Source organism: Lathyrus oleraceus, chromosome 3, assembly GCF_024323335.1.
Source record: "Lathyrus oleraceus cultivar Zhongwan6 chromosome 3, CAAS_Psat_ZW6_1.0, whole genome shotgun sequence".
NCBI lineage: Eukaryota > Viridiplantae > Streptophyta > Magnoliopsida > Fabales > Fabaceae > Lathyrus > Lathyrus oleraceus.
The window spans coordinates 103,447,724-103,463,353 of record NC_066581.1 but is presented as its reverse complement, the minus strand read 5'-3'; the positions used below and the strand labels follow the sequence as shown (position 1 = coordinate 103,463,353).

At 36.3% G+C, this 15,630-nt stretch overlaps 1 protein-coding gene across 1 annotated transcript; it reads right to left on the bottom strand.

Moving 5' to 3' along the window:
- Positions 1-350: 350 nt before the first annotated feature.
- On the bottom strand, positions 351-3,587 carry LOC127129915 (uncharacterized). The gene is made up of 3 exons (XM_051059019.1): positions 2,750-3,587; positions 599-697; positions 351-508 (listed from the first exon to the last, which is right to left on the bottom strand). The coding sequence occupies exons 1-3, from the start codon at positions 3,585-3,587 to the stop codon at positions 351-353; spliced, it is 1,095 nt and encodes a 364-aa protein (XP_050914976.1).
- Between the last annotated feature and the right edge of the window lie 12,043 nt (positions 3,588-15,630).

The window sequence follows — 15,630 nt, the reverse complement described above, 5'->3', positions numbered from 1 at the left end:
TATTCCGTTTTAGACGAAGAACGAGACATGGTGTGCTGCTTTTTGCATTTCCAAGAAATTAAAGATGTTCTTAGGAAAAAACAAAATCTTGTAGTAGAGTGGCGTGTTATAGGACATGAACCCCTGTCAGAGTCGGAAAAGCTTGTGAGGGTTTAGTCTGTTTTGCTTCTAAAGTAGAAGCCAAGAGCTAGGGACTTTTTGATATATCGAAGGATCCAAAAAGCAACATGTAGATGAACTTCTGTTAGGGCTGCCAGGTGTTGACTTAGTCTGCAAACAAACAAAAAATCAAGACGGAAGTGGGTTAGGTAAATTAGCTTACCAATGAGGCTTAGGTATTGAGTAGGGTCTTAAATATGAGTGGAATCTTCATTGTGCAAGTTATGGCTAAGGTCCATCGATATCGAAGCTAGCTTGGCAGCAAGCAGACCCATTCCTTGGAGGAGACTTAGACTGTATTTGTGTTGACAAAGTGAGATTCCCTGAGTAGACCTTGCAACTTTAAAACCTAAAAAATATTTTAAATTGCATAGATATTTAATGTTGTAACCAGTGTTCAAGACTTGTTTAATGTGATTGATTTCAAGGATATTGTTACTTGCAAGCACCAAATCATCAACATATACAAGATTAGATGTAAAACCGCGTTCAATTTTCTTAGTGAATAAAGAATAATTAGCTTTATGATGGGAAAAACCTAAAGAGATGAGTGTGGATATTAACTTATGATTCCATTGACGAATAGCGTGTTTGAGACCGTAAAGAGATCTCTTAAGCTTGCAAATAAGGTTTTTATTAGGAACGTTTAGTCCAGGGGGATTTTCATGTAATCTTCTTCTTCCAAGTCACCATGTAAAAGTACAGTGTTAATGTCAAGTTATTGTAAATACCAGTTTTAAGTAAAGGTAATTGAAAGCAGAAGTCTAATGGTTGTCATTTTTATAACTGGACTAAAAGTGTCGTGATAGTTAAGACCCTCGGTTTGATTGAATCCTATGGCTATGAGTCTGACTTTATACCATCCATGGTACTATTGGCATGTGATTTTAATTTGAATATCCACTTGTAGCCTATAAGATGTTTATTAGGGGGAAGGGGAGTGAGATCCCAAGTGTTGTTATTTATGAGGGATTTTAGCTCATTATTAACGCCTCCTTGCCAATTAGGATCAAGAATAGTTGTGGCATAAGATGTTGGTTCAATGTTAGAGGATAATTTAAGAGTAAAAAGTTTATGATGGGGTCAGGGGCTAGAGTGCTAGTGGGTCTAGTATAAGGAGTGTTTATGGTTAAGGGTGTAAGAGGTGTGCTGGGAGAAGGATTTGTGGAATGGGTAGGTGATTTGTGTGTGTAAGATATTGTATCGGGTTAATGAGGAAGATGAAGGGTGGTTGGGTCTTCAAATTGGTCAAGGAAATAATTAGGATTGGAAGCTAAAGTAGGATGGGTAATGTTGGACGTATGTGGTGTATATTGGTGATATGGGAAGGTGTGTTCAAAGATAATGGTGTCTCGGTATATGAATAGTTGTTTTGAGTGAATTTCAAATAGAACATGTCCTTTGACACCATGTTTATTGCCAAGGTAGATACGCTTACGAGACCTATTATCAAGTTTGATTCTCTACCTTTTCGAGCTAGTAGTATGGGAAAGGCACCCAAAAGTTCTTATAGCATTGTAATCATTAACAATATTAAAAAATAAAGTGTAAGGAGTTTTGTAATGTAAAAATTTGGAAGGCATTCGATTTATGAGGAAAACATCATGTGATAAGGCATGAGCCCAATTTTTTTTTGGAAAATGTGATTGGAATAGGAGAACATGCATAAGATCTAATATGCCATTTGTTGGGGTGTGTCAACACACGAAGTTTGATGAATGATACCTTGAGTGAGATAAAAGGTTTTAAGTGTAAACTCGGGTCCATTATCAGATCTAAGTGTTTTGACACAAGTGTTAAATTGAGTTTTTACATAAGTAATAAAATATTTGATTAACGTAGACATTTCAGATTTTTTTTCATCAAGAAAATCCAACAAAAGCGAATTTAATCATCTATAACAGTAAAAAAATGTCGATGGCCAAACATAGAAGGTGTAGAAAAAAGGACCAAAATATCCATATGAACAAGTTCAAAGCAATGTTCGGTAAAAGTAATGCGGTCAGGAAAAGGAAGCCTCTTTTGTTTAGCATACAAACAAATATTGTATGGGTGGGGGATTTGAAGACAAGAGTCATAAGAAATTTTTTATTTATGTGATGCATATTGTCATTAGAAGGATGGCTCAAACGTTGGTGCCACAAGTTACATTTATTAGTGATAGTGGAGTTAACATGAAAAACATGGTTAAAAGTGTGTTGTAAGGTAGGATACGCCAACACATAAAGACCATATTGAAGCTCAGTTGCACAAATCTTCTTCAGGGTAGGGGTCCCCTGTATGAAGCATTGGTGTGCGTTAAAAATAACATGACATTGAATATTATTGGTCATCCTAGGAACATAAATAAAATTAGTGCATAAACTAGGAATATACAAAACATTTGTCAAGTAGAAATTATCAGTAAAGTAGATAGTGCAAGCTTGATTTGTTTGGATAATATTCCCATTCAGAAGTTTAACAAGAATAGGCTTGATGCATATTAAGTGGGTGAACATATGAGCCGAGTGGCACACATGATAAGTGGCCAAAATATCTAAAATCCATTGATGATCTATACTATTGGAAGTGGGAGTTAGATTGATGGTACTTGAAGGGTACACATATGATGTGTTGAGGTGATGACCAATTGGAGCGTTTGCTGAAGCAGAATTATTTAACAAGGCTAGGAGTGCTTGTTGTTGTTTAATTTTGAATCCAATTGTAGTACCCTCAGAAGGAGCTTCATGTTGTTGAGAAATGTTGTCCATTCCAAAATCATTAATGGTTGTAGATTGAGGTGAGTTGGCCTTTTTGAGGTAAGGAGGTAAGCCATGTTTTTTAAAACAAACTTCAATTGTGTGACCAGGTTTTTGGCAGTAACTGCAGATTTTGATGTCACGTCCACGACCAGTGGAAATGGATTTGTTGTAAGATTCCCAAGATTTTGATTTGTTGTAAGGCTTGGAAACTTGAGCAATGAATTTGTCTTCACCAGCTGGAGATGTGAATTGGCGCTCTTGTTGAATGAGGAAGGAAAAAACTTTGTTGATAGGTGGAAGATGTTGGATTAACATGATATTAGAATGAACGGTGGCGTATTGTTCATTCAACCATTTCAAGAAGCATATAACATAATCGGTGTCACGGTAATATTTGATAGACTGAATAAGGGTGCAAGAACATTTGATAGGGCAAACACAAGTTGGGATTAGACGGAAATTTTCGAGTTCTTGCCAGAGTTGTTTCAAAGAGGTAAAGTATTGAGTAATAGTCGAATCACCTTGTTTGAGGCTAAAAATTTGTTCTTGAAGGCCATAAATCCTAAAGATATCACCTTGATGATATCGATCATGTAGATCTTGCCAGACTTCATGCGTGGTTTCCATCCACAACACACTTTTAGCAATCTCAGGTTCTATTAAGTAGGTAATCCATGCCATCACCATGGTATTACAATGATCCCAGGCTAAAGTGGATCGATTAGAGGAATTAGGGTGAATTAGGGTTCCGTCAAAAAAAAACAAAAATTTTCTTGGAGCGAATGACCAATTCGATTGAACGAGACCAAGAATGGAAGTTTTTGTTGTTTAAAGAAGGTGTGACGATGGAGATTCGTGGGTTGTCACTAGGGTGCAAGTAGAATGGATCAAGCATGTTCGTTTGACATGAATGAACATTGTTATCAGAGTTGTTTTTGGATGGATCATTGTTTTTTGGTGAGGGAGAAGGTGATTTCTCAGTGTCAGAGTTTGCTATGAAAGGGGAAAATAAAAAAGATGAAGAATTAAGGTTCTTGGGTAAATGAAGGAAAAAGAGAAAGATTTTTGGAGTTTTTTTTGGGAGCGTGATAGAGAGATTTGAGAATGAACGGAGATAAGAGAAAGAGTTGGGTGAGATAGTGTTTTGGATATAAAATCTGAAAGGTGAAATGGGCACGTGAAAAAGTAAAATGTGTAACAAAGGATGAGGGAGAAATCTTGAAAGAAGACATAAGATAACCACTTGTGATAAAAGTGACACAATAATAGGGTTGTGGAAGAGATGAAGAGAGGAAGCGAGATGAACGGAAAAATTATCAAAGTAATTTTAATCTAATACCATATTAACATCGGCCAAAATAGACATAATGTTCAATATTCATTATTAGAATCTGAATTTTCCATATATGCAAGAGGTTGTGTACCACCATTAAATACTTCATTGCTAATTATAAAATAGGCAAAAAAAGTTACAAAATAACGGCGATTAAAACTAAAATAAACCATAAAATTTATAATTTAATATATTCCATTTTTTCTCATTATCCCAATTCAATTATGACTTTCTGAAATATCAGTATAGTATATTTATGTATTTTAATTTCTCTGTCATTATATCTTAATATTTATGTATTTTAATTTCTTCGTCCAATATGCATAAACGCTAAAGTATCCTAGTTTTGACATCATACAAAATGATTCTAATAGGAAGGGCACTCATATACTCCCCCCTTTTTTATGATGGCAAAACTTGCAACGATGCACTTGATGTCTTCATGGAGGCTCCCCATGCTAGTGTGCATCATAACTTCATAGCTTGCATATGCTTCTCTCCCATTGACAACATCAGAAAAAGACAAAGTAAGTCATTAGAAGTATCACATAGATACAACATATCACATATACCATATACCACACAGAGGTGTTTGCAAACAAAGAGTGTGCACTCACATAACTATATACATGAAGTTACACAAATAAAATTTAACACAACATAAATAGAATGACAATATAAACAACATTACAAAATTGCCATCCAAGGTAATACAGATAGCAAAACCATTGTCTCACATTAAACAAGTAGTAACATTGTCAAGAATAAGCTTAAAACAAAAAAAAAGCATGATGACTCAAAGATATGAATTGCGTGAAAGAAACTCTCCACAAGATGTTTAACCTAAAGATACAATAAATCAACACTTCAATGTCCTCTAGGTATTGGCCTCAGTCCATAATGACACCTTGTCCATCATTACCAAAGTGATGGTCCAAGAAATCAGACATCTCTCAGTAAAATTGAGCATAATGGTAATGATTCTCATTTTAAGCAAAAATCATGTGATTAATTCTGGAAATTGTGGCAGCATGATTTGTATCCATCTCATTATACATAGAGACAAGCCTTTCAGTCACATAAGAGCCAAATGCTTCAAAGTTTGCGTCTTGTGTTGTCATGTGCTCTTGTAAGAGACGAAATCTCTCCACTTGAGTTGCCTCAAAAGCATCTCGCCTCTGACATCTTCCTCATAATGCTCATCTTGCCTAACAAGCATGTTTTGAAGCATAGTAATGATGGAAGACGAATCTCCATATCCAACACTAAATTGATTATCTTGACCATCCTCATAACCAACACCTTGCATAAAAGCATCACCTTAAGGAACACCATGAGAAATACCAATAGGTTGATCATCAACCACACGTGTCTCAGCAGCTTCATCACCAAACTCAACAGGGTTGTCAAAATTATATATTTTCCTGTCATTCTTATTGATACAGAAGTAATACACCCGACGATTTTCATCCTAAAAGTATCCCATGTTGGTTAAAGTACGATGGGAGAACTCTTGAGCCATACTTGGAGATTTATACTGAAGAATCGGCATCCCTATGTTGAAATAGTTAAAGATTTTGAAAATCATAGAAACATAACAGAATGAAATTCCTTTATTATAGTCCTTGATGGAAAACATCCAGGACACGAAGTAATTTGCTCAACTAATCAGAATTTTGTTCAGAAGAATGTAGACAGGATGAATTTCAACATTGTCAATCCTTGAGAATCCACAAATTAATTGATAGCTTACTAATTCCATAATAGCTTCATTTAGAATGTCATGATTTATGTTAGGAATAGATATGTGATCTACAAGTTCTTTTCTACTGGTTTTGTTTTGCCAATGAAGACTTGAGCTCATCAAGAATATTGGTGATTAATTTTTTGCTTTGTCAAAATGTGAAAATATGACCTTCGACTCCTTTAATCCAAACTTTTCTAAATCTTAATGCAACTAACCAAAAATCTGTCGCAAGTTTTTGGAGGTCCCGTGTAGGTTAGCTGTAATTTAATCATAGTAAAACAAATAGAGACTCTATTTAATTACGATTTAACATAACAAATATTTTATGAGGCCTTATTCAGAATTTTGACAAATTTAAAGTCATGTGCAGTAGATCGTTTTACACGCCCTCAAATATGGTCCTACAACTAACTCAAGTTACTAATAACTTATTCTCTTAGGAAAACTCATACAAGTTTCTTTAGATCATATAATTTTTATACATAAGTTTGGCGTGTTGGCACCACCTGATGATATCTTAGTATTATTACTTAAAATTATTAGTACTTAATTTTGAGATAATTTTATCAATCTCTCTTTCTCAATTATTTTTCTCTATTTGTAATTTATTCGTAATCTTGTATCATTTATTATTATTTGCAATCTTTCTTTTAATTTATTTTTCTCTAAAACAAAATACTTAAAATTGAATTTATTTGACATATCAAGAAATTCATCCTCAACTCAACCATAATATTGCGAAAATCCATATCATGAGCAATTTGAATTGGTAACTAAAATTTATCAACATTAGCATCAGAAAGAGCGTCGAAGTTCCATGTAGCATATTTTAAGATAAAATATTATTTATTATTTGACTTTTGAGGAGAAAGTAGGGGATGCTTTTGAAAAAAAGGAAAGATTGAGTAAAAGAAATAGAGAAATTTATATGGGGAGGATTTTAGAAGATTTATTTGTATTCATAAATCAAAATCTCTCTAATTTGGGTGACTAAAAAATTGTATTGAAAGAGGGGTTTAGAGGATTTTGAAGAGTTTACACAATCTGTTCAAATATAATTTATATTGTTATAGTATTTCAAAAATTAAAAACATTCTTTTATCATTATATACAAAAAAAAAATTTATTAATTTTAAATTTTTCAATATATATTTTTTCATTCTTTTCTTCTCCCTCTTCAAACTCCTACACCTCATTTGTCATCAATAGGTCCAAATGCATCAATGTTCATTTTGAAAGAAGATAATAGTTGACTCTAAAATAATGCAAGTATTTGAATATATTTTCGAGATTTGCATTACAATTCACACTCTTTTATCTATGGTGTTACATGATAACTAAATAATTTTTTTTGTTAACCTTAAATCCCCCTAAAAAAATTGTGACATCTACTATCAACCTCATCACAAATTGACTGAGGTAGAACAGCAAACTACATAACATAGCTAGGAATTCTTTTGAAGAACAAACTTTGTCAAAGTGATTCTAGTCGTAAAAGATATGTTATTGACTTCCCAATATAGATTAGAAATATTGTTTATCAACTCTTTTGTGGAAAAGATGAACAAGGAGATATTTTTCAAAATTACTAAAAGAAAAAGATTCTACATAAGTTTATTGTTTGACATGCCAAGAAACATTAGAACAAAAAAAATATAGATAACCATTCAACCTAGTAAGAGACTAGAAAGAGAACTTTCTGGATCTTCTTCAACTCCAATCTAAACGATCACATGTCGTCTTCAACTCAATTTAAATCACCATTCAATCTTTATGACGTTGTTTTGTCTTATAGAATGGAGAATTTTCCGGATCAAAATTGTTGGAAATTGTTTTGCAATATTAGTTCCAAAATGACAAAAGAATTAAATAGCATTTAATATTTTGCTTTAAGTCCCACATAGAAAGTGGAGACATCCTTCTAGTTATTGTTTTGTTTGAATTTTGAATTCAATTTTCATATCTTTTCATGAAATAGTGTCATATGTGAAACATTGTGTTTTATGGTGAAATGGTGTTGTTCCATCAAAGGTTGCAAACTTTTGAAACAACATCCATATCTCCTATAAATATATGATTCTATTCAGAAAAATAAACACAAGAACTAAAAACGTATTTCTCTTCCAAAATTCCAGAAAACCTTCCTTGCATTTCGGGTTCTTCACTTGTCTTGTGCAGACTCGAAATTAAGGCTGATATTATCCTGAGTGTTCTTGCATTTTCCAACTCTAAGACATAATAAAAGAGTGCTTGAAATACTTTTAAGGAAAGTGATTCTCAATCACGATTCAGTCCTGGATCCATTTAATTTTACCGAATTTTCTAACAATCTTAAAAGTATTAGTAACATAATGGCTTCAGACCCTGCTGTTTCAAGCATCAAAGTGATGAACCAGGATCTTGTCAAGTTAGATCGATTTGATGGAACAAATTACACAAGATGGCAAGACAAGATGACATTCCTATTGACTGCCCTGAAGGTTCACTATGTTCTTGATCCCGACCTACAACCAATACCTGAACCAACAGAAAATGATTCGGAAGAACTCAAGAAGGAGCGCAAGAAACGCAAAGGAGGACGAACTGCTTTGCCGTGGACACATTCTGAATACTTTATCTGATCGTCTCTACGACCTCTACACAGACAATCCATCGGCAACAGAAATATGGAAGGCACTAGAATTCAAGTTCAAGGCTGAAGAGGAAGGTACGAAGAAGTTCTTAATATCTAAATATTTCGATTTTAAATTCTTAGATTCTAAGCCCATTCTTCCCCCAGTGCATGAATTGCAAGTTCTGGTCAATAAAATAAAGGCAGTAAAAATAAACATCCCTGAGACCTTCCAAGTCGGTGCAATTATTGCAAAATTACCACCTTCATGGAAAGGCTACCGAAAGAAATTGTTGCACAGTTCCGAGGACTTCTCCTTGGAGAAAATTCAGAAACATCTTCGAATCGAGGAGGAATCGAAGGAGAGGGAGAAATCAGAACCCCCTACTCATTTCAAAACAAACGCTGTGACCAACAAGGGAAAGAAGAGACATGATGGCATGAAGAGTCATCTTGGACCAAAGAAAGAACATAACAAGTTCAAGAACTCTGGCGGTCATAAAGGTCCAAAGAACGGATGTTTCGTATGCGGTAAACCTGGACACTATGCTCGAGATTGCAGACAAAATAAAGCAAAAAATGAGATCAATGCAATTCGATCAGATGATGACATAATTGCTACAGTGAGCGAAATTATGGCAATCAAAGGAAAAGTTCAAGGTTGGTGGTATGACACTTGTGCTACGGTGCATGTTACTTATGACAAGGCTGCATTCAAAACCTATTCTGAAGCAATTGATGGACAAGAGGTACAAATGGGAAATGAAGTCCGCTCTAAAGTTGTTGGAACCGGTTCGGTCGAACTTAACTTCACTTCTGAAAAGAAAGTTACACTTGTAAATGTGCTTCATGTTCCAGACATGAATAGGAATCTTGTTAGTGGGGATTTATTAGGAAAACCGGGTATTAAATCTGTATATGAATCGGGCAAACTTATTTTGACCCGTAATGGTGTATTCATTGGAAAAGGATATTCCGCAGAGGGAATGATCAAACTATGTACTAGTGATAATATTATTAATGAAATTTCTAATTCCGCTTACATGCTTGATTCCGTTTCTTTATGGCATAATAGATTAGCACATTGTGGTATTAGTTCTATGAAGAGACTAATTAAATCTGGACTAATTTCATGTAATATAAAGGATTTCAAAAAATGTGAATTATGTGTTGAATCAAAAATGATTAAGAAGCCTTTCAAAAGTGTTGAAAGGAAAACGAAATTACTTGATCTTGTGCACTCAGATTTGTGCGAATTTAATGGCATGTTGACACGTGGAGGGAATAGATACTTTATTACATTCATAGACGATTCCTCTAGATACACTCATGTATATCTCTTAAAGCATAAAGATGATGCATTTAATGCCTTTAAGACTTATAAAGCAGAAGTCGAAAATCAATTAAATAAAAGTATAAAGGTCCTTAGAAGTGATAGGGGCGGCGAATACTTTTCAATTGAATTTGATGCATTCTGTGAAGAGCACGGTATAATACATGAATGTTCGGCACCACGAACACCGCAACAAAATGGCATGGCAGAAAGAAAGAATCGAACATATCAAGAGATGATGAATGCCATGTTGATGCATTCTAAATTACCCCTTAACTTGTGGGGTGAGGCATTATTGTCCGCCTGTCATATAATCAATAGAATTCCGTTAAAGAAAACTGGTATATCTCCATATGAGTCATGGAAAGGAAGAGCGCCAAATATCGGTTACTTTAAAGTGTGGGGGTGTGTGGCTGTTCGCTGTGAATTTTGGCGAACAACCTCTGGTTTACCAAAACTTGTAGAATTGGGTTACTTGTAGGATCAACCACACAAATCCTAGGACATGTGCAGATCTAGATGGTCTTGGAGATGCCTAGAACCACTTTCATATCTTTCATTTTTGTTCTCTAAGTGTTTTACGTCGAAATATGTTGATTAAAACGTTAAGTGGATGTAAATTTAACAAGATAAAGTAAATGGCGGAAAATAACTGACGAAATGTAAAGTGTCGAAAAGGAGAAAGTGCAGAAAGATAAATGACTGGAAAACATAAAAGAGATTTGTAAAGAACTTTAAACTTTATAAAATAAACTTTGAAGGAATCGGTGTTTGTTTACACATACATGTTCCAAATATGACTCTTTTCTCTCACACGGGTACTTTGAGCGTTTTCAGGAATTTTGTACAAGTAATTCTTCACACCCTTTTTCGATAACAACTACCCTATTTATAAACAAATAACATAACTGTTACTAACGACCAAATCCTAAAACCGTGACACATGGCTTTCTTCCTTTCGCCAGATGCTTCCACGCGTCTTCTGCCAAACGTTACAACTTTTTAAATTCAAATTTACACTTTAAGTCGAAATGACGTCTTCCTTCAGGCTTTTTGTCGAATTATCAATATACTGTAATGTTTTCCATGTCTTGTCAAAAGTACTTTTCTAGCTGCAAATATCATGTCGAAATATCAAAGCTTCCATTTTGTCGAAGTGTCGAGCCACACTTATCAACCAAATCGTTTTATCCCATGTCATCATTTGTCGAAAAAGTCATTTTGTACACCAAATCTCATGGCATCGAAAACGCACGTATACAAATTGCCCCCCAGCAAAGACGTTTCGACTGTTGTTCTGGAGAAACAGTCATTTGTTGTCAACCAGTGTTTTGATGCCATGTCATTTAATCTTCATTAAACGCAAGTCTGATAATCTCAATTTCCAATGCAGGTTCATCATTACACTTTCTTCACAATGTCACGTCTAGCCCACGTTCACAGCCTACTTCCATCATTTCCTCGCATCATGGTCTCTTTTCAACTTCCACCTCTTTATCATTCCCATCAGAAATGGCCACGTGTCCCACTAACATCATTACCATCCTAAAACGTTTCAACATCTTCTTCCTATAAATACCCACAAACCTTTTCTTTAAACCCTTTTCGGTTTCAGATTTCCTTTCATCATACCCATTTCTCAAGCTTTTCACATTTTCTGAGAAATCTTCTTAAGTTTTTCTAACAATGGCGCCTCAAAAACCTTCAAGCAGCAAGCATTCCAAGAAGAAACAAGACTCAGCTTTTCCTCCTGTGCACGATTTAAAAGGGCCAATGACCATTGGACATCAACAGTATGTTCCGGAACCTCCAAATGAGAAAGAAAAAGACTGCATCTATAAATCTCAGGTACTAATCCCTGTTCTTATTTCTGGAAATTGTCATGCTATGTTAGGTCCCCTTCCAAATCCAGAGATTAAACCAGAGCGCTTGAGAGAATTTTTTCCCTCTTATTTTCACACAAAACCCATAGGCGCTGGAAGAAAACCTCAGCCTAAAGAGAAAGTTGTAGAACAAAAAGATTCATCGAGTTCGACGGATATTGGAGAGTTGGACTTAGCCTATTTGAACTATCCCAGGATATTTAGAACTTGCCCATGGTCGAAAGATCCTTTTGACTACGTATCTTGGTTAGATAAAATCGAAAAAGTTAAAGGGGCTTTTTGGAAAGAGGTAGGCATTTTCGACCTTATCCAGTTGTCGAGAGTAGGACCCAATATCTGCCCAAATATGCTTTTGGCTTCTCTCTACTTTTGGGATAGCACTTACAACACCTTTCACCTTCCTTGTGGGATGGTTACGCCTACCCTTTTCGACGCAGCAGCCATTGTTGGTCTTCACCCCAATGGTATAGATTTCGACCCTACTGTCTTAAATGAAGATACCATTGCTTTCGAGACTAGCCTTGCACCCTACTCCTTATTCATGTCCTATTATCACGATAAGAGTACTACTGAAGTTTCAGATGTCGAACATATAGCTTTTCTAACACTGTGGCTATCCAAATATGTGTTTTGTTCTCGCTCTCTCCAAGTTGCTAAGAGATTCATTACCATAGCCAATCAGCTTCATGCCGGCACAAAACTGTGCTTGAGCGAAATGATTCTGGCGAACCTTTATGAATCTCTGAGTGAGAGCGTACATTTTTTAAAAAACACCAAAACCCAAGGGAAAATCAACTTATCAGGACCTTTCTGGCTCTTGCAATTATGGCTCAATGCCACCTTTGAAGCCAATCTTCCTGTAGCACCAGAAATAGATGAAGAAGAAGTAAAAAATAGGACTGTCGAATGGCCAAGATTAGTGCTAATAACGCCATCTGATGAAGGAATCAGCCTTCGACAAGCTTTTAAAAGCTATGTTATGATGTTTGCTAAAAGGTATCAATTTACTTCGACCATGGTCCCTTTTGCTGATAGAAAGATTGGACCTAAGTGGTTTATCCAACAACTGCCTTTGGAGATGCAAAAGGATGAAAATACATTTCTGAATGTTTGGGAATCATTCTTAACCCCTAGGCTCCTTTTTTCTTACCGTAACACCACTAAAAATCAAATTGCTTTGATAGTTTATCAACCCAACCTTGTTTCTAGACAGTTTGGCCTAATCCAGATAATACCTCGACCTATATTTCCCAAGAAAGGATCCATCATCTTTTATAACTCCCTTCATACTGAAGACGAAGGCAAAGAGCTGTCGAAGAAACTAGCTGATGATTCTCTCGACATTCGACCAGTTATTTTTCGACCATCATTCCTATGCACTCCTGAGTTTGATGAATGGTGGAAGGATTATTATTCCAACAAATTTTTCGACGTAGCTGTTTTTGCTACACATTTGACAAATGCTTTCGCTTTTGTGCAGGATCGGACCAAAAAAGGTATTCAACGACACATTAAGGAAATACAGAAATTTCAAAAATATTTTGAAACTGCGTATAGACCTGATGATCTTAGTCGAACCATATGCGAAGCAGCGGCCGAATTAAAACGTAAATTGACGGAGAAGTTTGAAAAACTGTCATTGCCTTCCAATCTTTCACCAGAGGCGCGCTATGACCTGGCTTTCAGTTGTCATCCACCAAAGTTTCCTCCTTTGCCAACTGCTGACTTTGGGGTGGCGTTTAGTTTTCCACTTCCAGACTGGTTCCTTTGTGGGGATTTTATGAAAATTCTTCGTCAAAAGTATCAAAAACCTGCTGAGCGTGTGGTTCCGACTAAGTATCATCTGGGCGAATATCCAGGACACCTTCATATTGGAATAGAACATGTTCGCGTGGAAGATCCCATTCTTGAAGGTGTTCACAGAAAAACATGATTTTTCCTTCTGTTATTCTAACTGTCTTATCATGTCTCTCTTATATTTGTTTCTGAATTTTCTTTCTTTCCTTAGCCATGAAGATCCCTGCTAAGAAAGCTGCTGTCGAAGCGACGCCCAGTACTGCTAAGAAGCCTTCGACAAAGGTACCAAACTTTTCTCTTCTTATTATTCATCTTCCCTTTTTTTCAAAACTAACTGGCTTTGGCCTGCATGACTAGGTAAGTCGAAAACCCCCAACAATCCAAAAGAAAAGGAGTGAAGAGGAGAGAGGCGAGGATAAAGTCCCTAATGAAGAGTCTGGTGACGAATCTCCAGAGTTAATCCCTCCCCCTCAGAAGAAGAAGAAACTCACGAAGGTCTCTTCCCAAAGATCTATCGTTAACCCAGTTAGGAAGGATTCTGCCAGTACTCCTCCTGCTAAGCCTCAGTCGAAAGACACAGGGAGTGGGAAATCCGGCTTTAATACTGAAATTCCTGAGGTAAAATTTTTTTTTTTATTTCGACAGCATATGTTCACCTTTCCTACATCTTTTCCTCTAAATCTTAGAATTTATTTTTTAGGAACAAGTGGCTGTCGAACGCACGCCTGAGAAAATTCTGGAGGAGACAGCCCCAGAGGAAGATATCCCCACAAGTGACCATGACATGCAAACCGTAGCAGAATTCGACACTACATTGGGTGAAGCTTCTGAAGATGAATCTCCTCCTCATCCGGGATTAAATGTTGCACCTCAGGGTGATGACATTGATATGGAGGTTGTGGTCGAAGATGATCCTGAAGATGGAGCTGCCAGAGATGGGGACAACCAGTCGAAACAAACAGAGGTTGAGCATACTTCGACGCGAAACACTCCACCTGCTCCTGCCCGGGCCCAAGGGAGTAGCAAATCAACTGGTTCGACCAGTTTCTCTCGCGAGGAACTTGAAAATCTCAAGGTGCAAAGACCTTTGGAGTATCTGAAAGCCATGCTTATCACCCGTTTTAATTTCCAGGATTCTTCGCAGAGTAGTTCGACCACTTTTGGGGCAACTTCTGAAGCACCATCACTTGGCAACATCTTGACCAAAATCAAAACGAAAATCCTTGATGTCGATTTGTTTAAAGTCTTGGAAGAGAATTCCCTTGCTCAAATTGATCTTAAGAAAATTTTGAAGCAAGTGAATGTCCTGAAAGCTTCTTCTGAGATTGGAAGTTTTGTGATGGAGCTGATGACTCTCATTGACTTGGCCACTGCGGATCTCCATCGTCAAAGAGATCTCACCAATCAGATCTCCTCCAAGTCTGAAACTCAAACTGCTGAATGGGATTCCGTTTCGACTTCGACTGACAAAGTTTCAAAATTGCAAAAGCTCTCTGAAACTTATGTCAAAGAAGTTGCTGCTTGCGATGACAATATCCAAAAATGGAAAACACAGATAGCAGCACTTCAAGAAAAGATCTCTCAAGAGGAGAAACGTAAGGCATCCATACAGCAACCCAAGCAGAGCGAGATTGACGAAGAATTGAGGGTGGGTATTCGACATGCAGAAAAAGCCCAGCAACTTAGTCAGGAGATTGAGACTCTCTCTACTCACAAGAGTCTTTGTGATCATCGACTCCAGTTTCAGAGGCAGAAATTCGCCACTTTGCAGGATACTTTTGCCAATTTTAATTTGTAGTCGAATTTATTTAGCAACTCTCAGCCCTTTGAGGCTTTCTTTGTAATAACTTTTGAATGCCATTTTTATTTGGCCCATCTTATCACAATTATGTTTGCACTTATTCTGTTACTACTTTTACTTCCTGCAATATAGGTTTATACTTTTTCAAATACTTGCCATTTATTCTTAGGATTCTCTTATCCTTCTCCATTTCTTCTATCTCGTACGCGCCGTTTGAAAATGTTT

What these genes read in the sequence shown, in the direction of transcription:
- LOC127129915 (XM_051059019.1), bottom strand. Translation starts at nt 3,587, where the DNA reads ATGGTGATGGCATGGATTACCTACTTAATAGAACCTGAGATTGCTAAA. An exon ending in ATCATATGTGTACCCTTCAA is followed by an intron (nt 698 to 2,749) that starts GTACCATCAATC and finishes TCATCTCTTTAG; the next exon opens with GTTTTTCCCATCATAAAGCT. An exon ending in TGATGATTTGGTGCTTGCAA is followed by an intron (nt 509 to 598) that starts GTAACAATATCC and finishes AATATTTTTTAG; the next exon opens with GTTTTAAAGTTGCAAGGTCT.